This window comes from Chrysemys picta, chromosome 23 (assembly GCF_011386835.1).
Source record: "Chrysemys picta bellii isolate R12L10 chromosome 23, ASM1138683v2, whole genome shotgun sequence".
Classification (NCBI taxonomy): Eukaryota; Metazoa; Chordata; order Testudines; family Emydidae; genus Chrysemys; species Chrysemys picta.
The window spans coordinates 12,281,805-12,307,046 of NC_088813.1; the positions used below are offsets into that span (position 1 = coordinate 12,281,805).

Genomic DNA, 25,242 nt, shown 5'->3' on the forward strand with positions numbered 1-25,242 from the left:
TTTGCACAATTTGTATGTATAGAAGGATATATGTTGTTATTGGGACAAATAAATAGATCAGCAGCAGTTGTTTGAGCTTGCCATCTGCCTACACATAAATATATATACAGATGCATCAATATTTTACATGTGGGTCATGTCCTCCCTCCCACCCTAAAAATCAGGCAAATGAAGCCTGAATGTTTCTTTCCTATGAGACTCTTTACACTTGGAGAAGAAGAAAGCCTTCGCCAAGCAAATCGACTCCCTGCATCTGAGACAGGTTTTAAACATCTGTCGCTACAGTTCTTCTAATGACCAGAAAGGCAGAGCACAAAACCCAGAGAGGAAGTGGGGAGGGAAGGAAAAACTTATTACATATTTTCCACCAAGAGAACATGAAAAAGAGTGAGAGATTGGGGAAGGGACTAACACAAACTTCTACCCAGGAGAATAATAAGCAGAACCAGAGCTGGAGTCAGAATAGGGGAGAAAGCAGCAGTCAACAGTGCACAGCTGTACAAGATACACTGACAGTTGGAAGGATGGGAAGTCCCTAAAACATCTCCCGCCTTGACACCCAAGCAAAAACAGGTGAGTAGATTTCATTCACTAACCCGAAGTTATATCTTTCATGCAAGGTTCTTTTTTTTTCTCCTTCCCACAATAAAGCATGCCACGCCTTAAAGCAGTGGTTCTCAAACTTTTGTACTGGTGACCCCTTTCACATAGCAAGCCCCTGAGTGTGACCTCCCTAATAAATGAAAAACACTTTAAAATATATTTAACACCATTATAAATGCTGGAGGCAAAGCGGGGTTTGGAGGTGGAGGCTGACAGCTCGTGACCCCCCATGTAATAACCTTGCGACCCTCTGAGGAATTCCGACCTCCAGTTTGAGAACCCCTGCCTTAAAGTTCAGCTGTGTTGATACACACACAAGGTCTGGCAGAATTTTGCTGAGGGTTCAAAGAGGTGCATTATCATTTGGGGAGGGGGCAGAATTCACCTTAGATTGTTTGATGGGCTCCATTTCCTGTATTATTTAAGACACACTGCAATGCAAAGTAACACTTGGGGTGGGAGAACTGATGCTTATATGGAATGCTTTCTTAATGAGAGCATTAAAGGTAGATCTTCAAACTGCAGAGTTTACACTGGCTTGTTTTCCTCTCGTCTTATGAAGAATTACTTTAGAAATCTCAGAGTTGTTGCCAAATGTCACCTATCCAGTTAGAAGCACTGAGTATGGTATATGTTTGTATAGCTCTCAGAAGTTAAAAAGTACTACACAAAGGCTAAGGCTTAATTTACTTCAGTATGTGTAGATTGTTGTGTAATAACAGAAGCATCACTTTGCAACGCTTTATCACGGTATTTCCATTTGCAATGCTGTTCTTACACCTACACATACACCTCTACCCCGATATAACGCTGTCCTCGGGAGCCAAAAACTCTTACCGCGTTATAGGTGAAACTGAGTTATATCGAACTTGCTTTGATCTACCGGAGCGTGCAGCCCCGCCCCTCCAGAGCGCTGCTTTACCGCGTTATATCCAAATTCGTGTTATATCAGGTTATGTTATATCGGGGTAGAGGTGTATTTCGCATGAGAGAATTGTTTTTTTAAATACCGTTCAATACTGAATTTCTGCCATTTTCTTAACATCCAGGACTTCAGAAACAACAGGTCTGTCTTTGAGAGGATCATTTAGACAAGCCCGGATGATTAGCTAATATCCAGAAAAATGCCAAAACGTTTCCTAGATGGAAACTATAAATCATATGAAAATTAAAATATATACAAAGCCAAAGGTGTTTTAATATTTAAATCAGCCTGAGGGAGAAGAGTTAGTGCATTGGTGGTGATGATTATGTATTACACAAACTCTTTTAATTGTTTTTATTAGCTGTTGAGCATTAAAAAGCGTGTTACTTTATTAAACATCTCAAAGCTCTGAAAAAGGCTTATGCTAACATTTCCGAATGAAGAATATGGCATCTTCAAGGTGCTTTCTGAACATTGATCACAGCAGCATTAATGTAACATTACTCTAATTAACTTAAGCAGAGAAACTATTACAAGTGAGAACAGAAAACTATGCTACTCTGAGCAATGCAGCATAAGTTTGATAGCTGAAATTAATCATAGCAATGCACTGAAACAAAAAGGGCCATATTCTCCTTTAGATTATATCTCCACCAAAGTCCGTGGAATCACCCACTGGCGTAAGTGGGATCAGAATCAAACTTACAAATATGAAGGTCTCTTTGCCATATGCTAGCAGTCTTCACAGTCTGTAATACTGAGCCATAAACCCATGAAACTGTCATATACTTTTCCTGTTACTAGTAAGCAAGCTATTTGTACAAGTGGGTGGAAATTCTTTTTCTCGCTCTGGCTTCGGAACTGCCATAGAATATTGTCTGTTGCTTTCTCCTGTCTAGTTTTCAAGGTCCCAAGAGATGGGGGCTCCCAGCATCTCCATTTGGCAGGATAACCCACAGGCAAATGGGTCTCACTGTTGGGAAGTGTTTTCTGTTTCAGAGAGGAAGGTTAATGTTGGGATGAAAGCACAAAGCTGGGACTCTAAGGACCCCATGTCAATTCCTAGCACTCCCAGGTTCTGTGTGACCTTGTACAAGTCACTTGATCTCTTCGTGCCTCAGGTTCCCAGCTGTAAAATGGGGATAATAGTACCTCCTGCCTGCCTTGTCTATTAGAATGTAAGCTCTTCAGATATGTACTTGGGGTATGTACAGTGCCCAGTACAATGGGACCCAGCTGCTGGGACCTATTAGTAACACTAATGCTGGAGGATACCTCTTAAATTTAAGTATAGAAGAAACACAGCAGAAGCTTCGGTAAATAATTTCTGTAGAAAGAGACCAGACCTGGTCTACACTAACGGGGGATCGATCTAAGATACGCAACTTCAGCTATGAGAATAGCGTAGCTGAAGTCGATGCATCTTAGATCGAATTAAAATTACTTACTTCGCATCCTCGCGGCGTGGGATTGACGGCCGCGGCTCCCCCGTCGACTTTGCTTCCACCTCTCGCCGAGCTGGAGTTCAGCAGTCGACGGGAGAGCGATCGGGGATCGATTTATTGTGTCTACACTACACGCGATAAATCGATCCCCGATAGATCAATCGCTACCCGCCGATCCGGCGGGTAGTGTAGACGTATCCTGGTGTGATCCTGCTCCTGTTGCAGTTGGTGGCAAAACTCCCATTGACCTTTGCCGGAGCAGGACCGGACCCTTAACTAAGGCTGCCCAGGGGCTAAGAGAAGGCAGGAATATGGCTTCGTATCATCTCCCTTCCCAAGAAGAATGCTGCTGCTTTGCAGGATGTCTGGGTAACAGTCAGGCTGTTTAATAAGAGCTGCGACATCCAGGACGTACCATACTTGGATCGGAGGAAAATCATCCTGATTGACAGCCCCAACTGGCATTAGCCCAGCACAGCTGCTGCTGCACCTGTTCTAATGGATTGGCAGATTGAGAAGTGCAGTGTGCACTTGAGGAGTCCCCTTTAGTTAGTTTAAATTGTCTTTGCTTTTTCTTACACCTACCTGCACCTGTCTCTTGGGAGCTTTTCCTGCTACCCACTCTCCTGCCGTCTTGGCCCGGGAGTTACGTTTTATCTGCATGTAATTTATTAGTCCATAGAGGTCACCTCTGGATTTAACTCCAAGAATGGACAAGCCAGTGGTACCATGGATGCCTCAAAAAGCAAGAATACCCCCGGTGCCTTCAAACCCCTTGATTTGTGTCTGCGCGCTGGGGAGCTGTGCTTGCAAACAGGCACTTGTGCCTGCAGTCCCTTGTTTTACACCTACCTGTGGGGTCTTTTGCTGGCTCAGCAGAGGCACGGTCATTTGTGCAGGCAGCACCTTTCTGCTCTCCTTTGAAAGTGGGGCGAGATTCCGAGCCCTTTACCCGTGTGGAGTCGCGCTTTATTCCACAAAAAATCCCATTGGTTTCAAGGGGATTACCTGAGAAGTAAGATATTGTTCAACGGGAGTAAAGGCAGCAGAATTGGGCCCTTCATTTTTACTGTGATAGGGTGGGACCTTATGACAATCCCAGCTATCAATACTAGCGCTGAATAACAGAGAGAGACTTGTCACTTAGGGCATGTGTGCACTGCAGTTGGAGGTGTGATTGCAGCACATGTAAACGGGTCTGAGTATGGGCAGCACATGTAGACATACCCAAACTAGTTTGAATCCAGATAGGGTGAGTACCAATGGCAGCGAAGTAGCAGCAGCCTGGGCTATACAAGCCGGGACGCTGGGTACTTATTCAGGTAGCTAGCCCTTGCTGACGTCCATGCTGCTGCAACTTCACTGCTGCTGGTACTCGCACTATCTCGATTCAAACTAGTTTGGGTATGTCTACATGTGCTGCAATCACATCTCCCACTGCAGTGCAGACAACCCTCGGTCAGCGTGTACCTATGAACTGGTTGTTTTTCATACCGCGGGATAGGGGACCATTTGGGGGCATTCTACTTGTGCTATTGCCCCTGATGTTTCTACTCTTGTGCCCTGGAAGCTGATGCTTCCTCATTCTCTGCTGTTGGTGCCACTAGACAGTCAGACAGCAAGAGGAAGGACACACTCTAGGTATGAGTATGTCCAAACAACGTCAAACAGCCCAGTTGCCAAGAAAGATGGACCGGCGGGTGCAGGAGGGGAATCTGGTCCTAGTATGTTCTCTCTGATTTTGGAGTCCTGGAGTAAATACACAAAATTAAACCGATCTAGGCTTGGAGCAAGACGCAGCCCTTTCTCTCACTGACTTGGGAGAGGGGATGAGGATCAGGGGGAATTCAGTCAAAACTGAGAAGTGAGATCTTCCTCATGCTGCACAACAGAGGTGAGATGAGATCTGCATGTCTGATGTTGGCGGGTGGGGACTAGAGGGAGATTTTGTTTTATACCTAGGAGAAATTATTCAAAGAACTGTTCATCCTTAAGCTCCCTCCCAGTCATGCTAAGGGCAGTGAGGTGGTGGTGGTGGTAAGAAGTTTATTACTTCTATCGCATGGCTTAGAGGCCCAGCCCCATAGTGGTAGGCACTGTCCAAACATGGGTGTATTTTCTGATTGCACAAGTTAAAGCTATATCCTCATGCAAAAAAACCTTTGTTAATTTAGGGACAGATTTTCAAATACTCAGCACCCAATGTGCTGAACTCTTCTGCCTATCTGGGCACTTATTTAGGTGCCTAAATGGGACCTGAGCTTTTCTGTAAATCTGGCACTCAGGGTCTGAAGTCAATGGGAAAACTCCAGATGATCAGCAGAGAAGAAGGGTGGCTTTAGGCAGCTTGTCCCACAAGCTTCAAATGTAAAAAGCAAGGAGATAGCTAACTAGGTAATTCAACACCCTGCTTCCATCAGCTCCTCTTCTGTATATCAACTACCTTCTTCCCAGCACCCACAGCACAGAGATCATGTCTCAACAATATTGATGGGAAGATCAGTGTGTGCTGGACTGCATTAGACAGATTCCCCCCACACACACACACTAAAAACATGCTGCAGTTTGGCACTTAACCAAATTAAACATTTTATAACAGCACTTCGCCCTTCTAGTGCTGTAACACTGACTATCTCAGAGCATGTTAGTCTCACTGCCGCTCTGTGATTTCGGTGGTGATATCTCCGTTCTACCAAAAAGGAAAATGAGTCACAGGCAAGAGTACAGCAAATGACTTGCCCAAACTCATAGAGCGAGTAATATAACCCATTCGTCAACCGCAAGACCATCTTTCGTCTTGTTAATAAAAATCCGATTGCAAGTTCTTTTCCAGGAAGCTCCCATTGTTCTGTAGGCGCCTCACGAAATAAGCAATGAAACTGTCATCCTATTAGAAGTCATTTTTTAGTTGATTTAGAAACATTTGGAGACTGGTGCCTGTATTGCGAGTCCATCACAAAGGTCCTGGGGCCTTAATTTTGCTTTTCTGATACGCAATACGACTTCCATTCTCTGGATGATGTGGGAGGAGCACTGAAAATGTTCAGATCACCCACATTTCGATAAGGAAGGGAATTTTCAGTGTAATGCATAGATGTCAAAGGAGGTAACCTCGGTTTGGATAATGTGGGTTTTGACCGCAGAGGTTTGGATAATCAAGGCTGTGCTGTATTTGTGGGAAGAAGCCGTTCCTTGCCTAGAAACCCGAATGGAACAAGAGGAGTTAGGAGGTTGCTGCTAATCTTGCTGCCTCCACCGAGCTCTCAGACATGCCCCAATTTATCTAGCAGCATGACTTCTCTCTCTCTAGAGAGGAGCAGGTTGTCAGGTTCAATATCGGCATGCAGTAGTTAATGTTTCTCTGCTGCATGTACTGTATAATGTTTCCAAGAACAGCTGCAGTAAACAAGAAGGGGGCAATTAGAGCATAAAATCCTTGGCACAATGGAATGCTTGCTGCAAAATTGAGATCCAGTTTTTCTACCAAAAGTCCAAGAGTCCTTGGGACCCGAGTGACTAGGCCTGGCTGTGAAATTCAGCTCAGGGTTTGGCTTGCGCCCAGGACATTTCTAAGGTGTTCAAATCAAGGCTTTTGATTTGAGCCCATCTCTAGACATAAGTGTGTTCTTACCTAGTGAATATGTGTCACTTCACTCAAGTGAGTAGCTTCTGGGAAACCTCAAGGTGGAATGTTAAAGATACCACCAATTCTGTAGGCCGGAGGGCGTTTCCCAAATATAAATATTGGACCTAACCTTGTTGCCACTGATGTCAAGTGGCAAAACTCCCACTGACTTCAGTGGGGGCAGGAGTGAGCCCGTTAAACAGATTTTATTGGTCACCAGAACATATATTGGGAGTTGGTCTGGTGACTAATCTCCGGAGATGTAGGCAGCCATCTCTCAAATTGCCTTATACCCAATATCCCTGCCATAAGCAGCGTCATTAAGAGCAGAAGAATCACAGTTCTTACTCCAATGCAAGGCTCTGGGATCCCACCATACTTTAGCTTGTGTGGATTCGAGGTGCCAGAGGAATCAGTGTTGCCAAACAATATTAAGGCATTGATAGTTATAGCTGCATTGGAGGCTGAGAGGGTCTCCCTAAGAGGATGTGAGTTGAGTGAGACTCCTCCTACACAGATGATTAAGCGATTACTTAAAGGAGCCAGCCACAGAGATATTAATGGGGAAAAAATGATTTCTCAAACAGAAACTTCTAGCGGGGAAAAATCACCCACACTCGCTGACTGGCTCCTTCCTTGCGTATGGATTGCCTTTTCCTTTTATCGTAGGCCGCCAACTGCTTTCCATATCAGACTGAAATTTCTTACTCTTACCTGTAACACCCAGCACAGCTTTTCCTACCTAGGTTCTAGTCCCAGCTCTGCCATTGCCTGGCCTCAGTTTCCCCATCTAACGTCTGAATTTTTCCACCTGTGTAAAGTGCTTTGAGATCCACGGGTGAAGAACTCTATATAGGTAATAATAATAATTAATGTAATTACATCTCCTCTGTTATTGACCCCTTCCCCCAGGACCTGCCAAGTCATTTCCCTTTGCCTATTCCAGGGGTGGCCAAACTTACCGACCCTGCAAGCCATATGCAACAATCTTCAGAAGTTCCAGAGCCAGGGCGCACCTGCCGGAGCTTCAGCTGCATGGGAGGCACCTGCTGGGGCTCGGGGTTTCTGCCCTGCTCCGGCTGATGTCCTGAGACCCGGCAGGTGCACCCCCTGGGGCTGGAGCTCTAAGAATCCCTCCCTGCTGGGGAAAAGCCAGAGGTGATGTGTGGCATCATCTGTCCCCCCAATTTTTGCCAGAGTTTAAAGGCCCCGTTTGGTCACATGGTGCCACCGAGCCCCCTCCCTGCATGGCAGCTGCTGGAGCCGGCCAGCTGGGAGCTGCAGCCCTGGGGAGGGGCAGAAGCAAACAGCTGCGAGCTGCAGGGAGAGCTGCTGCTTTTGCTGTTGCTTCTCCTTGCGGAGCGCCCCTTCCCTGCAGCTCCCAGCTGTTTGCCACTGCTTCTCCGGTCCGAGCTAACACCAGGGAGCTGCAGGGAGGGGCCACTGAGGGTAAGAGGGAGTGTGTGGGGGGGTCAAACCTTTAAATTGTGCCCCCCAACTCTCAGCAGGCACCAGTCGTCTCTGGCAGAAGCCCCTCGCCCCATCACCCCGCCGCAGGGTGGAAGTCTCGAGCTCCCCCCTACTCCCAGTCTGGTAAGCGAAGAATGGAGGGGAAGTGGGGGGCTCTGTGAGCCGCACTTTAATTGTAAAATAGCCGCATGATGCGTCTTACGAGCCGCAGTTTGGCCACCCCTGGCCTATTCCCTATTCTCCTTCCCACAGTGTCCCTGCGCCTTTTCACGCCCCGTTGAACACTTGCGGTGTCTGTGCACCTTCCAGGAGACCTGCCCAGGACCTGTGGCATTGTTTCAGCAGCGACTGTGCTCACACAAACCTGGGATGCAAAGAAGAATGCTGAGCGATTATCTTGCTGTTTTTGAAAGGGTCTCAGTCCAGCTTTTTCAACTGGCAAAGTCTGATTTCCTTCAAAACCACCTGCCCCTGCAGATGCCTTTTGCAGCCAATAAGAGGGGACACGTTCATCTTGTGGAATGAACTTCCCCAGGCTATGGAGGGTGTTCGGATCTGGGGGTTTTGTTCTGTCTACTGTATTATCTCTGTCTACTGTATTATCTTCTTGTGCATCTGACCATCCAGTTGTCCCTCCTTCCACGCTCTTCGTTTAGCCAACATATTCCTATCTGGCTGTTTTACTCTTTCTTTATACTTTGGTCTATCCAGCCCCCTAATCACTTGAGTTACTCTCCTCAGCCATCTCCCTCTGACAAACCTCGGAACCGCCCATCTCCTAAACCCCTTCTGCACCTCTGCACTTGGCAGCTGTATGCTGTGGGCCTTATTCAATATCCCTTGAAGTCAACAGATTGTTCTTTTAATAGACATTGGATCAGGCCCAATATAACACTGAATTGGATGGCCAACACCTAATAGCACGGTGTGTCCTGCAACCAAAGCAATTGCAGCGTTTAGTGTGACAGGGGAGACAGGGGTGAAAGAAACAAGGGGAATTCATCTGAGGATGGAAACTGCAAATCACCCGTCAATGCTGAAGTCTTTGTGCGGAAAGGTCTTTGAAACCTTTTCCATTGCTTTCCATCCTGTCCCTGTTTGCTACCTACGGCTGCTGTAGTCATCTAACCGAAAAGGTCATTGAGGGAGACCGCATGGTCCTCAGGCACAAATACCTGAAACCTCCAGCAGTTCATCAATACACAGCAAATGCTGCTGAGATCCTCTCACTCTGTGCAGCATTCCCCCACCCCCCTCATTTTCCCCCACCATCAGCCTTGTTTGTGTCTGCGGTATTTTGCTAGTTGTTGCAATGGCTGCTTGTCTCTTCTGTGGCTTAATTTCTTTGGACAGTTCCTCTTTTCAAAGAATATTGCAGGTGTTTAGGGCCTGGGGATTTTTAACCTAGCGTGAGAAAGATGCAGCCGGTGCTTTCAACTTGAAAACATTTTCTGCTAACAGCTGAAACTCCAGTGTTCAGGGCTGGGATTCAGGATGGCCGAGGCGCTGGGGTTCAGGGCTGCAGCCATCAGGGTGCTATAGTGACGGTGATTATTGCCATCTGGAGGCCTGTCCACAAGGATCTGGAGTGAAACCCACCAACTCGCTGTACTTAGACTGACAGACGCACGGATCTGATGGTCTATGCCTATGCACAATAGACAACAGCTTTTGGTCACTACCAACATGGATTGGATGTGGTGACCTTGAGGCAAAAGGCTCCATCTCCCTCTGACAAACCTCGGAACCGCCCATCTCCTAAACCCCTTCCAGCTGCTGTTGGACAATCCCTCAAGCAGGCTGAAGAATGCTCTTTTCATGGCAGTTAACAGTTTTTCTTCCTCTCAGAGGATTTGGTCACAGCCAGCCAGGACAGTGGCTTTGTAGACTAGATGATCACAATGGTCATTTCTGACCTTAAAGTCTATGAGTATTTCTCTTGATTGTCTTCCTGGAGATGTGATCACTGAGCTAAGATGGAGATAACAGATCACCAAGTGACAGAAGCGGCTGTTTGAAAGTGTGAAGAGATTTTACTCTCTCTCTTTCTCTCTCTCAGAAACAAGCCACCAGAAAGAAGAAAGGGAAGTCCCTAAGGCCTCAAGTCTCAAATGAAGAAGTGGATTTGCTCACGTTTCCTGTTTCTGAGAGCATGCATCTTGTGCTAGAAACATTAGCCACCTTTTGGGCTGGTTAATAAAGTTCAGACATGGTCCAGCATTTTGGTGTGGCCCATTATGAAGAATCATAGAAGTGCAGCACCGGAAAACATCTGATTTCAATCTCCCCCAAAGTTCAAGGCTGCCCAGATTTAGGTTTGGGGGGCCAGATCCTGTAACTGGGCATCATCCCATTAATCTCAATGGAGCTACCCTGATTAACCACAGCTGGGGAGCAGGCCCATCTCTAGTTCCTGTGTCCCTTTTGCAACTGGAGATATGAGAGGCCTCCTGTGGGTTTGGTGCTTCGCTCCTCCCCTGCATTGTAGCCTCTTTGTCCCTAATAGATGCATGCACAGCAGATTTACCTGTCTACAACATTCATCCAGAGACATTTTCAAATGGTCCTGTCTCTAGCACGGCCCTTTAAAATGCTCCCTGCAGCACCAGGCAGAAATTTAAAATTCTCTCTCAGCTACCCGCAGCCAGCTCCAGGGGTTCTGAGGTCTCCCCAGGAAATAGATTTTACAGCCTGTTTGATATTGACATCAAACTGCTTTCTGCCCACAGGTTCCTAATGTGTCAGCTACATGGTGAAAGAGCGGCTCGCTGCGAGGGTGGTGTCAGCTGAACTGGCTTCCTGTCTCTTACCGCAGTAAATCCATGCATTACCATTGACCTATATTGCCGTTGTCCCCATTGCATCTCAGCTCTCCTTTCCCCCTTCTCCCCAGGGAGCTGCCCTGTAATCGTTTGATCCCATATGTTGGCCTGGTTATTGGGATGTTTTCTGTAGGACTGTCGTGGTTTAACTGGCTAGATGTATGTCTGTAAAGACAGGTGGGAGGACAGCCACCTCTCAGCAAACACTGTTTGTTATGGGACAAGGCCTGAACTATTAGCTTTGATTCTGTCTTTGTCTCCAGTCAACCTCCAGTCAAAAGGCCCGGGAATGCAGGAGAACAAAGAACCATAGAGAGGGTTTATAGAGGGACAGTCTCTGAGAGGGAGAAACCAGAGAGAAGAGACTCGTAAAAGAGCCCACCGGGGGTGTCGGCAGAAGCTAGGCCTGCCTAGGTCATCATCAGGGGATAGCAGGACTCTAGTGTAGCCTGCCTGTTGTTTTAAAATGCGATTTATTTTCTACTGCTTTATTCCAGCTGCTAAAGAAATCATACTGTGATTTTAAGCAGGCTTTGTGGTCCCTGGACACCACGGGTCACAGGCTCCTGAAGGGAAGAACTGCAGGGGTCTGTACTCAGATCTGCAGCGTAAGAACAGTGGAAGAATCATGGAGTTCCGCCCCGAGCAGCAGTGGCATTAAGCACCTGCAATCCAGGCAATAGCACTTCTCGAGACAGCAAGAACTCAGTTGCTTGTCCCTAGAAATAGACAGATCGAGAGAAAGCCAAAATGACACGCAGGCCCTGCCCAGTGCAGTGGCATGGGGATGCATACCCACCCTGCCTGGCGTGATGGTGACACAGCACTGGTATGGGCACAGGAATTGAGCTTGGTGGACAAACACCACCCCGGCCCCGAAATAGGTACAGGCACCAGGTTGAATAACTCAGGAGATGCACTCAGAGGGACCAAAGGGGGAGAGAGGTGCAGCGAGTCCTGTAACTGTGACACCCCCTAGCTCCCTGCCTTCCTCCCAACCCTCTTCCCTTCCTCTTCCACCCTCAGCTTCCCACCTTCATTCACGCTGCCCTGAGAACTGGAACCATCTCCCTCGCTCTGTCTGTCAAGTATCCTCAGCTGCTTCCTTCAAATCTCTCCATAAACCCCTTTTCCCACCTCCTCCTCACGCTGGAGGAAACAGGATAATTAACCCCCAATCATGGGGGGCTGGTGAGGAAATCCAGCTGTTTGCTTCAGAAGAGGGAAAGAACTCCTCAAAGGCTCTCCAGGGGTTCTGGGAGTGGGAGGGACTGGGGATCTGCAGGTTTCAGGTGTGACTGAACTCCCACATGCTTTGTTTCTAGGAAATACCTCCACCCAACAAAGGAAGAGCGTTGGCAGTCCCCTTGTAACTCTGTCTGCCACACACAAGAGACTTTCATCCTTGGAGTGCTGTCTGTCTCTCGACTCACACACATACACATACACACATACACACACACACACACGTGCGCGCACACTTGGCAAACTCCCTTCCCCACACTCCTGAACTGGTTTTCAAAGAGTGCATTCAGTGTTGGTGTGAAAAGCTGGATTGACAACTCTGCAGACCGAAGTCCTGGATTCCCAAACTAAGGTCCAGCATGGTCTGTGGCCTAGTGAGCTTCCCCCATACCTGTAAGATCAGGGACAGAATCAAAATATCTGCTGCTAGAGGTGATGAGGGCATTCCAGCCCCTTAGCTTCCTGCGAGTGTTTGCTGATCTCAGAAAAAACCTGCTCTGGAACCGGAAGGCTCAGTTAAATCTCTCAATAAACACTGTCCTAAACCCTGTCCTACTCAGAAGTGCTGCTGTTGAGATTCATTGGGCCTCAATCCTGTGCAGTAACCGATCCCCAGGGGTTCAGGAATCACTAGAGATTCACTATCTGCCTGTGCTGATCACATTTTGGAATCGGGGCCATTGTGTGGTACTGCATCCGGCTTTGGAAAGTTATGGTTCTTTCTCTTTTTGTGATGAATATACTTGCCTGGGTTAGATGTAAAAATGTGTTTAAGGGCTTTAATTTGTGTGGCATTCTAATGGCCAAGGATGAAATCAACTGAACAGAAAATCTGAAGCATCTATAATTAGGGTTACCATATCTAACAAATAAAAAAAGAGGACCCTCCACGGCCCCTGGCCCCGCCCATTTCCCCATCCCTAGCCCCGCCCTAACTCCACCCCTTCGCTGCCCTAACTCCGCCCCCTCCTCCCTCCCACTCCCAGCCACACGGAAAGGGCTGCCCGAGCGCTACCAGCTTCACGGTTTCCCGGGCAGCCCCCAGACCCTGCGCCCCCGGCCGGCGCTTCCCCAGCGCAGCTGGAGCCCGGGAGGGGAAGCACCCAGCCGGGGGCGCAGGGTCTGGAGGCTGCCCGGCAAACCGTGAAGCCGGTAGCACTCGGGCTTTGGGCAGCCCCCTTGCCTCCGGACCCTGCGCCCCCGGCCGGGCACTTCCCTTCCCGGACTCCGGCGGCGCAGGGTCCAGAGGTATGGGGGCTGCCCAAAGCCCGTAGCGCTCGGCTCTTAAACAGAGCCGAAGAGTTGGGGAGGAGCAGAGCTGCCGCGGCCGGAGGCTCTGCTCCTCCCCTGACTCTTTGGCTCTGTTTAAGAGCCGAGCTACCCCAGCGCTACCGGCTTCGGGCAGCCCCCGTGCCTCCAGACCCTGCGCCGCCGGAGCCCGGGAGGGGAAGTGCCCGGCCGGCGGCTGGGGTCCGGAGGCAAGGGGGCTGCCTGAAGCCCATAGCGCTCGGGCAGCTCGGCTCTTAAACAGAGCCGAAGAGTCAGGGGAGGAGCAGAGCCGCCATTTTCCCGGACATGTTCAGCTTTTTGGCAATTCCCCCCGGATGGGGGTTTGAGTGCCGAAAAGCCGGACATGTCCGGGAAAAAGAGGACGTATGGTAACTTATCTATAATTCATCTTCAGCATGAGGGATTGAAGGGAAAGAAATACAATTTCAGTATGGCTGAGATTTACAAAACCATAATAGATAAAATAAACTGTCTCTCTTTCATAAGCACGCTGAGATCTACTGATGAAAAGTGCTAGATACAGGATCCCGACCACGGGATGCTATTTGAGGAAGGACTGCTAGGCAGAGATGGCGTTCACCTTTCGAGGGGGGGAAAGACCCTATTTGGACACAGACTGGCTAACCTAGTGAAGAGGACTTTAAACTAGGTTCGACGGGGACAGGCGAGCAAAGCTCACAGGTAAATGGGGAACATGGAGACCTGGGAGATGGGTCGGAAATAGGAGGGAGCGTGGGCAAACACTTGGAAGGTGGTAAGGTGATAGGGAATAGCCAGCATGGATTTGTAAAGAACAAATCATGTCAAACCAATTTGATAGCTTTCTTTGATAGGATAACGAGTCTTGTAGATAAGGGAGAAGCGGTGGATGTGGTATACCTAGACTTTAGTAATGCATTTGATACAGTCTCGCATGATATTCTTATCAATAAACTAGGCAAATACAACTTAGATGGGGCTACTATAAGGTGGGTGCATAACTGGCTGGATAACCGTACTCAGAGAGTAGTTATTAATGATTCCCAATCCTGCTGGAAAGGTATAACGTGGGGTTCCGCAGGGGTCTTTTTTGGGACCCCCTCTGTTCAATATCTTCATCAACGACTTAGATATTGGCATAGAAAGTACGCTTATTAAGTTTGCAGATGATACCAAACTGGGGGGGCTTGCAACTGCTTTGGAGGACAGGGTCATAATTCAAAATGATCTGGACAAATTGAAGAAATGGTCTGAGGTAAACAGGATGAAGTTTAACAAAGACAAATGCAAAGTGCTCCACTTAGGAAGGAACAATCAGTTTCACACATACAGAATGGGAAGAGACTGTCTAGGAAGGAATACGGCAGAAAGGGATCCGGGGATTATAGTGGACCACAAGCTAAATATGAGTCAATAGTGTGATGCCGTTGCAAAAAAAGCAAACATGATTCTGGGATGCATTAACAGGTGTGTTGTGAACAAGACACGAGAAGTCATTCTTCTGCTCTACTCTGTGCTGGTTAGGCCTCAACTGGAGTATTGTGTCCTGTTCTGGGCACCCCATTTCAAGAAAGATGTGGAGAAATTGGAGAGGGTCCAGAGAAGAGCAACAAGAATGATTAAAGGTCTTGAGAACATGACCTATGAAGGAAAGCTGAAAGAATTGGGTTTGTTTAGTGTGGAAAAGAGAAGACTGAGAGGGGACGTGATAACAGTTTTCAGGTATCTAAAAGGGTGTCATAAGGAAGAGGGAGAAAACTTGTTCATCTTAGCCTCTAAGGATAGAACAAAAAGCAATGGGCTTAAACTGGAGCAAGGGAGGTTTAGATTGGACATTAGGAAAAAGTTCCTAACTGTCAGGGTGGTTAAACACTGGAATAAATTGCCTAGAATCATAGAATCATAGAATCATAGAATATCAGAGTTGGAAGGGACCTCAAGAGGTCATCTAGTCCAACCCCCTGCTCAAAGCAGGACCAATTCCCAGCTAAATCATCCCAGCCAGGGCTTTGTCAAGCCGGGCCTTAAAAACCTCCAAGGAAGGAGACTCCACCACCTCCCTAGGTAACGCATTCCAGTGTTTCACCACCCTCCTAGTGAAATAGTTTTTCCTGATATCCAACCTGGACCTCCCCCACCGCAACTTGAGACCATTGCTCCTTGTTCTGTCATCTGCCACCACTGAGAACAGCCGAGCTCCATCCTCTTTGGAACCCCCCTTCAGGTAGTTGAAGGCTGCTATCAAATCCCCCCTCATTCTTCTCTTCTGGAGACTAAACAATCCTAGTTCTCTCAGCCTCTCCTCATAAGTCATGTGCTCCAGACCCCTAATCATTTTTGTTGCCCTCCGCTGGACTCTTTCCAATTTTTCCACATCCTTCTTGTAGTGTGGGGCCCAAAACTGGACACAGTATTCCAGATGAGGCCTCACCAATGTCGAATAAAGGGGAACGATCACGTTCCTCGATCTGCTGGCAATGCCCCTACTTATACAGCCCAAAATGCCGTTAGCCTTCTTGGCAACAAGAGCACACTGTTGACTCATATCCAGCTTCTCATCCACTGTGACCCCTAGGTCCTTTTCAGCAGAACTGCTACCTAGCCATTCGGTCCCTAGTCTGTAGCAGTGCATGGGATTCTTCCGTCCTAAGTGCAGGACTCTGCACTTGTCCTTGTTGAACCTCATCAGGTTTTTTTCTGCCCAATCCTCTAATTTGTCTAGGTCCCTCTGTATCCGATCCCTACCCTCTAGTGTATCTACCACGCCTCCTAGTTTAGTGTCATCTGCAAACTTGCTGAGAGTGCAGTCCACACCATCCTCCAGATCATTAATAAAGATATTAAACAAAACCGGCCCCAGGACCGACCCTTGGGGCACTCCACTTGAAACCGGCTGCCAACTAGACATGGAGCCATTGATCACTACCCGTTGAGCCCGACGATCTAGCCAGCTTTCTATCCACCTTACAGTCCATTCATCCAGCCCATACTTCTTTAACTTGGTGGCAAGAATACTGTGGGAGACAGTATCAAAAGCTTTGCTAAAGTCAAGAAATAACACATCCACTGCTTTCCCCTCATCCACAGAGCCAGTTATCTCATCATAGAAGGCAATTAGGTTAGTCAGGCACGACTTCCCCTTCGTGAATCCATGCTGACTGTTCCTGATCACTTTCCTTTCCTCTAAATGTTTCATAATTGATTCCTTGAGGACCTGCTCCATAATTTTTCCAGGGACTGAGGTGAGGCTGACTGGCCTGTAGTTCCCCGGATCCTCCTTCTTCCCTTTTTTAAAGATGGGCACTACATTAGCCTTTTTCCAGTCATCTGGGACCTCCCCCGATCGCCATGAGTTTTCAAAAATAATGGCTAATGGCTCTGCAATCTCACCCGCCAACTCCTTTAGCACCCTCGGATGCAGCGCATCCGGCCCCATGGACTTGTGCACGTCCAGTTTTTCTAAATAGTCCCGAACCACTTCTTTCTCCACAGAGGGCTGGTCACCTTCTCCCCATGCTGTACTGCCCAGTGCAGCAATCTGGGAGCTGACCTTGTGCGTGAAGACAGAGGCAAAAAAATCATTGAGTACATTAGCTTTTTCCACATCCTCGGTCACTAGGTTGCCTCCCTCATTCAGTAAGGGGCCCACACTTTCCTTGATTTTCTTCTTGTTGCTAACATACCTGAAGAAACCCTTCTTGTTACTCTTAACATCTCTTGCTAACTGCAACTCCAAGTGTGATTTGGCCTTCCTGATTTCACTCCTGCACGCCTGAGCAATATTTTTATACTCCTCCCTGGTCATTTGTCCAATCTTCCACTTCTTATAAGCCTCTTTTTTGCGTTTAAGATCAGCAAGGATTTCACTGTTTAGCCAAGCTGGTCGCCTGCCATATTTACTATTCTTTCTACACATCGGGATGGTTTGTTCCTGCAACCTCAATAAGGATTCTTTAAAATACAGCCAGCTCTCCTGGACCCCTTTGCCCTTCATGTTATTCTCCCAGGGGATCCTGCCCATCTGTTCCCTGAGGGAGTCAAAGTCTGCTTTTCTGAAGTCCAGGGTCCATATTCTGCTGCTCTCCTTTCTTCCTTGTGTCAGGATCCTGAACTCGACCATCTCATGGTCACTGCCTCCCAGGTTCCCATCCACTTTTGCTTCCCCTACTAGTTCTTCCCTGTTTGTGAGCAGCAGGTCAAGAAAAGCTTTGCCCCTAGTTGGTTCCTCCAGCACTTGCACCAGGAAATTGTCCCCTACGCTTTCCAAAAATTTCCTGGATTGCCTGTGCACCGCTGTATTGCTCTCCCAGCAGATATCAGGGTGATTAAAGTCTCCCATGAGAACCAGGGCCTGCGATCTAGCAACTTCTGCTAGTTGCCAGAAGAAAGCCTCGTCCACCTCATCCCCCTGGTCTGGTGGTCTATAGCAGACTCCAACCACGACATCACCCTTGTTGCTCCCACTTCTCAACTTTATCCAGAGACTCTCAGGTTTTTCTGCAGTATCATACCGGAGCTCTGAGCAGTCATACTCCTCTCTTACATACAACGCAACTCCCCCACCTTTTCTGCCCTGCCTGTCCTTCCTGAACAGTTTATATCCATCCATGACAGTACTCCAGTCATGTGAGTTATCCCACCAAGTCTCTGTTATTCCAATCACATCATAGTTCCCTGACTGTGCCAGGACTTCCAGTTCTCCCTGCTTGTTTCCCAGGCTTCTTGCATTTGTGTATAGGCACTTAAGATAACTCAATGATCGTCCCTCTTTCTCAGCATGAGACAGGAGTCCTCCCCTCTTGCGCTCTCCTGCTTGTGCTTCCTCCCAGGATCCCATTTCCCCACTTACCTCAGGGCTTTGGTCTCCTTCCCCCGGTGAACCTAGTTTAAAGCCCTCCTCACTAGGTTAGCCAGCCTGCTGGCGAAGATGCTCTTCCCTCTCTTCGTTAGGTGGAGCCCGTCTCTGCCTAGCACTCCTTCTTCTTGGAACACCATCCCATGGTCGAAGAATCCAAAGCCTTCTCTCCGACACCACCTGCGTAGCCATTCGTTGACTTCAACGATTCGACGGTCTCTACCCCGGCCTTTTCCTTGCACAGGGAGGATGGACGAGAACACCACTTGCGCCTCAAACTCCTTTATCCTTCTTCCCAGAGCCACGTAGTCTGCAGTGATCCGCTCAAGGTCATTCTTGGCAGTATCATTGGTGCCCACGTGGAGAAGCAGGAAGGGGTAGCGATCCGAGGGCTTGATGAGTCTCGGCAGTCTCTCCGTCACATCGTGTATCCTAGCTCCTGGCAAGCAGCAGACCTCTCGGTTTTCCCGGTCAGGGCGGCAGATAGATGACTCAGTCCCCCTGAGGAGGGAGTCCCCGACCACCACCACCCTCCTCCTCCTCTTGGGAGTGGTGGTCGTGGAACCCCCATCCCTAGGACAGTGCATCTTTTGCCTTCCAATCGGTGGAGTCTCCTTCTGCTCCCTTCCCTCAGATGGGCCATCTAGTCCACTCTCCGCATTAGCACCTGTAGAGAGAACATGGAAACGATTGCTCACCTGTATCTCCATTGCTGGTGCATGGACGCTCCTCTTTCTCCTTCTGGAGGTCACATGCTGCCAAACCTCCTCACAATCCTTCTGTCCCTGCTGCGCCTGCTCTGAATCTTCAGAACATTGTGGCCGTAGAAGCATCTCCTGACGTCTGTCCAGGAAATCTTCATTTTCCCTTATGCAACGCAGAGTCGATACTTGTTTCTCCAGCCCTCGAACCTTCTCCTCCAATATGGAGACCAGCTTGCACTTTGTACAGACAAAGTCACTTCTGTCCTGCGGAAGAAAGACAAACATGGCACAACCTGTGCAGGTTACAACAGCTGATCGCTCACCTTCCATATCACCGTCCTCTTAGGAGCTTCCTCAACTGTTGTAGGAACTACTCGGAGAAACCTGCAGATGAAAGCCTCAGTGCGCTCTCCCCACGCGAACTCCCAGGCAAACTCCTGCTGTTAGCCTCTGCTGTTCACCGCTCAGCTGGTTCGCTGCTGACTGCCCTTATATACCAGTCAGGCCCACTCAAGGCCCACCTGGAACAAAGCACTCCCAATTCACACTTTTCAAACAAACAAGCAAGCAATCAAGCACACGGTCAAACTGACCAACTGTCCCAGCAGCAGGCACTCAGATACTCACCAACACAGCCCCCCTAATGCAGCACTTAGCGTACCTCCTCTTGGACAGCTCCCAGGCAAACTCCTGCTGTTAGCCTCTGCTGTTCGCCGCTCAGCTGGTTCGCTGCTGACTGCCCTTATATACCAGTCAGGCCCCCTAGGAAGGTTGTGGAATCTCCATCTCTGGAGATATTTAAGAGTAGGTTAGATAAATGTCTATCAGGGATGGTCTAGAGTCTAGACAGTATTTGGTCCTGCCATGAGGGCAGGGGACTGGACTCGATGATCTCTCGAGGTCCCTTCCAGTCCTAGAATCTATTAATCTATAAGAGCTAGGTATTAATAATCATCATAATGGAAATGTCCTTAATGAAGATTAAATATTTCAATCTGTGCCTTGTTTTCCCAAAATAGCTGGATTGAGTCCCAGGAACTGGAATGGCACTTTCTAATCTTCTGGCAGGAATGTTGAAAATGGGCTAGTTTAGGAAGAAATGTAAATCCCGGGTCCTAATCACTTGCTGTTATTAAAGATCTCAGAGAACTTGTGAAAAGTTGCTGTGTGCTCTTGGGGTATAACCACATTCCAATTCAGGTCATTGTTCATAGATTCCAAGGCCAGAAGGGACCACTGTGATCATCTAGTCTGATCTCCTGGATAACCCAGGCCAGAGAATGTCCCCGAAATGATTACCAGAGCACCTCTTCTAAAACAAAATCCAATCTTAATTTAAAAATTGGCAGTGATGGAGAATCCGCCACAACCATTGTTAAATAGTTCCAATGGTTATTTACCGTGACTGTCAAAAATGTACTCCTTATTTCCAAGTTTGAATGAGTCTAGCTTTGACTTCCAGCCATTGGATCGTGTTAGACCGTTCTCTGCTAGATTGAAAAGACCATTATTAATTCCCTGTGTAAGTACTTATAGACTATGATCAGGTCACCCCTTAATCTTTTTGTTAAGCTAAATAGATTGAGCTCTTTGTGTTTATCATTGTAAGGCAGGTTTTCTACTCCTTTAATCATTCTTGTGGCTTTTCTCTGAACCCTCTCCAATTCATCAACATCCTTCTTGAATTGAGGGCACCAGATCTGGACACAGTATTCCAGCAGCAGTCGCACCAGTACCAAATACAGAAGTAAAATAACTCTCCACTCCTACTTGAGATTCTCCTGTTTATGCATCCAAAGATCGCATTAGCTCTTTTGGCCACAGCATCGCACTGGGGGCTCAGATTCAGTGGATTATCCATCATGACCCCCACATCTTTTCAGAGTCACTGCTTCTCAAAATAGAGTCCCATTGTATACGTAGGGCTTGCATTCTTTGTTCCTGGACATATACATTTACATTTAACTGTATTAAATCACACATTGCTTGCTTGCACCCAGTGTACCAAGTGATCCAGTTTGCTCTAATTCAGTAACCTGTCCTCTTCATTTATCTACCATTCCCGCACGTTTTGTGTTATCTGCAAACTTGATCAGTGATGAGTTTGTTTTCTTCCAGGTTGCTGATAAAAATGAATAGCGTAGAGCCAAGAACAGATCCCGGTGGGACTCCACTGGAAACATACCCATTTACAATGACATTTGAGACCAATAAATTAGCCACTTTTTAATCCATGTGATGTGTGCCATGTTAATTTTATGACAGGTTTCAGTGGTAGCCGTGTTAGTCTGTATCAGCAAAAACAACGAGGACTCCTTGTGGCACCTTAGAGACTAACAAATTTCTTTGGGCATAAGCTTTCATGGGATATGACCCACTTCATCAGATGCATGGAGTGGAAAATACAGTAGGCAGGTATAAATACACAGCACATGCAATACCTGCCTACTGTATTTTCCACTCCATGCATCTGATGAAGTGGGTTCTAGCCCACAAAAGCTTATGCCCAAGAAATGTGTTAGTCTCTACGGTGCCACTCCTCGTTGTTTTTGTTCATTTTATATCCTTCTCGTTTTTAATCAAAATGTCACGTGGTACCAAGTCAAATGCCTTACAAAAGTCTAAGTACATTACATCAACGCTATTACCTTTATCAACCAAACTTGTAATCTCATCCAAAAATATCAGGTTAATTTTACTGGATCTGTTTTCCATACTGATCTGCATTAATTAAATTACCTTCCTTTAATTCTTTATTAATCGAGCCCTATATCCGTGTACAATCTATCCCCCCTAAATTCCCCTTGCAGTTTCACTTAGGCCTTGTCTACACTGGCACTTTACAGTGCTGCAACTTTCTCTCTCAGGGGTGTGAAAAACCACTTCCCCCCCCCCTGCCCCGCAAGCGCTGCAAGTGTCAGTGTGGACAGTGCACCAGCGCTGGTAGGTAGCTAGTCCCCTCGTGGAGGTGTTTTTGGGGGGGAACTGGGAGAGCTCTCTCCCAGTGCTATGCAGTGACTATACAAGCCACGTTAAAGCGCTGCCGTGGCAGTTGCCAGTGAAGACATGCCCTTAGATAATTTATTCTTCCCTACCTATCCTAAACTGCTGTGTGGGGCTGGTAAATAGCTGCAACATTCCACCCCTGCAGTGTCTGCATTCCAGTGGTGGTAGAAGTTAATCTTGCGAGCGCATGAGACAGAACTTTCACAGGATCTGTATCTAGACTGTGGAGCTCACTGTGACAAGCGAAAAGAATGACCACAGATCTAACCACTTCCAGAACCAAGGGACCTGATCCAAAACCCACTGAAGTCAATAGAAAGTCATTACTTCAATGGCTTTGGATCAGGCCCTAAATGCAAGACTCATGGCTTTGATTTACCTGCCTCTCAATAAATTCTTCACCCACACTCGCTCACACTACACAACTAACACACAAAATAACCCATTCACCAACTCTGCTATTTTTCCTAACAACCTGGGAAGTAAGAAAGAGCAATGATTTCTAGTTTTAGAAGTACTCAGATATTAGGGTGATGAAGCAATATAAGACTCACAATGGTTGATGTTTTTTATAAAACCCAGCTCCTGGAGTCATGCTATTACATGACAATACCAGCTGTTGTATTTTTTTTTTAAGTAATTGTTCAGCCCTCGTGACTGTACAGAAAAGCTTCAAAACATGACCTGAGTGCAACCCTAAAGGCTCAAAAACCAGAATGCAAATCAAAAGAACCGCAAACTTATTTTTACAAATCTCATGATTTGTTGGAGTCCTGACTCATGAGTTTTGAATGCTTGGAACTGGCAATACTCTGCATTTCACACCATATAGCCTACAGCAGTGTTTCTTAACCAGGGTTACATGTACCCCTGGGGGTACCCAGAGGTCTTCCAGGGGGTATGTCAACTCATCTAGATCAGAGTGTCTCAACCTGGGAGTTGCGACCTCAGGGGGGTTGCAAGATGGATTTGGGGGGGTTGCAAGTGCAGTGCTGGCATTAGGGGGTGGCAAGCAGGAAAACTGCCTGGAGCCCCATGCCACAGGGGACCCCGCGAAGCTAAACTACATGCTTCAGCCCTGGGCAGCAGGGCTCAGGCTTCAGGGGTACAGTGGTCTGGAAAGGTTGAGAACCACTGGCCTACAGTATAATATGTCCCGTGACCTGTCAAATAGGAAGCTTTGTAATTACTGCCCCCTCGTGGTGACTACAACGGAATCCAGGGCATTTCTGCTGAGGCTAAAAACAAGGATATCTTAGTGGCAAGAGCTGACTGAAATCACCTACTCTTTTCACATAGAGACCATCAGGGGGCCATAGCTCTCGATCTCTAGTGAGTTGGGACCAAATCTGGCTCATTCTAATTTCATGGGTCATCCCAAATAAAGTCAGTGGAACTACTCACCTTAGTAAGAGCAGCAGGATTTGAACTGACAGTTTAGATATGCCATCCCCTATGTCTGTCCCACTGCCACTACCCTCGGCCATCCAGTCCCACCCAGAGTTACACAACTCTTTGGACAGAGAACATAGAAATATTTCTCGCTGGTCTCTTTTCTCCTTTGTATGGTCTCAAATCCTTTGCAAAGGGGGTTGGGAACAGGGGATATTCTCTGACTGTTTCATGTCCCTTTAGCTGTGTGTGTTGTTCTTTGTGCTGGGTACAAATATAAGTTTTTCCCCTCTACATCTTTTTTTTCAGAGCACCCTCTGAAGGCTCACCAAGGAAACCCCTGGTCTTTGGAAAGCTTTTTGGTCCTGGATAATCACAATGGAGAGATGTCAGGTGTCCAACTGCAGCATGAATACCATGGACCTGAAATGTTACATGGTCCTTAACAGCCTCACTCAGAAAACAGGCATAGCTGTGCTGTGCTCCATTGTTGGGATTCTGTGCGTTTTGGAAAACTCTTTGGTGTTGTATCTGATATTTGCTTCCCCTAAGATCAGAAAAAAGCCTTCCTACCTCTTGATCAGTAGCTTGGCCCTAGCAGATGTCCTGGCCAGCATTGTATTTGTCTGCAGCTTTCTTGATTTCCATGTCTTCAACAGAACTGACTCCTCTAAAGAGATCTTCTTGCTGAAGCTTGGAGGGGTCAACACGTCCTTCACGGCGTCCTTGGGCAGCTTGCTGCTGATGGCATTTGACCGCTATGTCTGTATCTATCAGCCATCGGAATACAAGGTCATTGTGACGAGGAAAAGGGCTGTGGTGGCCATGGCTGTGATGTGGATCGCTACCGTGATCACTGCCTTCTTGCCTCTAATGGGGTGGAACTGCTGCAAGGTAAACTCACCCTGCTCTGAGCTGTTTCCCTTTGTTGATAGCAAGTATCTGTCCAGTTGGATCTGCCTGGTAATGATTCTGCTGCTGTGTATAGTGTACGCCTACGTCCGGGTGCTTTGGAAGGCTCATAAGCACACAGTGTACATGGAGAAACGCCAAACCCAGGCTGGGCAGCGGAATGCAAAGATGAGGATGGACGTCATGCTCGCCAAAACATTAGTGATGGTCCTGGCCATTGTCATGACGTGCTGGTCCCCAGTGCTGGCTCTCATGACGTACAGCCTCTTCGTCAGCCTGAATGATCACATCAGAAAGGTGTTCGCCTTCTGCAGCACCCTCTGCCTGGTGAACTCCATGGTGAATCCCATTGTCTACGCCCTACGAAGCAGGGAGCTGCGCTCCTCTTTGAGGAACACTAGCTCGCGGTTCAGGAAGAAGGTGAGCTTCTCAGAGAGCTCCCCAGAAGCAGAGAGCACTCAGAAATCCTCACCGATAGAAACCATCTGTGACGACATTGTGTGCAACACAGACATGAATCTGCTGAAAGGCTGAGCTTTGACGGGGGAAATGTCTGACAGATTTTGGATTGTTTCTTTGAAAAGAAAGAAAATCGAAAGCTGCTTTTCTTTGTAGCTCCTGGGTGGATTCGTGACTGAATGCCTTGCCGGGGATATGAAGCCATTTGGCTGGAATGGTATCATGAAACCAGGGCCGGCTCCAGGCTTTTGGCCGCCCCAAGCAGCCAAAACCAAAAAAAAAAAAAAAAAAAAGCCGCGATCGCGATCTAAAAAAAGCCGCCATCGCGATCTGCTGCGGCAATTCGGCGGGAGGTCCTGCACTCCCAGGCGGAGCAAGGGACCATCCACCGAATTGCCGCCGAATACCTGGACCTGCCGCCCCTCTCCGGAGCGGCCGCCCCAAGCACCTGCTTGAGAAGCTGGTGCCTGGAGCCGGCCTTGCTTGAAACATTTTCAGATCACACCCTCC

At 47.7% G+C, this 25,242-nt stretch overlaps 1 protein-coding gene across 3 annotated transcripts; it reads left to right on the forward strand.

Moving 5' to 3' along the window:
- Positions 1-279: 279 nt before the first annotated feature.
- Positions 280-25,025, forward strand: CNR2 (cannabinoid receptor 2). Of its 3 annotated transcripts, XM_065577072.1 has the most exons (4): positions 429-573; positions 2,428-2,535; positions 13,912-14,106; positions 23,671-25,025. In XM_065577072.1, exon 4 carries the CDS (start codon positions 23,740-23,742, stop codon positions 24,805-24,807), a length of 1,068 nt encoding a protein of 355 aa, XP_065433144.1. In that variant the 5' UTR covers positions 429-573; positions 2,428-2,535; positions 13,912-14,106; positions 23,671-23,739; the 3' UTR covers positions 24,808-25,025. The 3 variants fall into 3 exon arrangements, with proteins under 3 accessions (XP_065433143.1, XP_065433144.1, XP_005302272.2); XM_065577071.1 differs by lacking the exon at positions 2,428-2,535 and having other exon boundaries at positions 280-573; XM_005302215.3 differs by lacking the exons at positions 2,428-2,535; positions 13,912-14,106 and having other exon boundaries at positions 437-573; positions 23,671-25,019.
- The last annotated feature ends 217 nt before the right edge of the window (positions 25,026-25,242 follow it).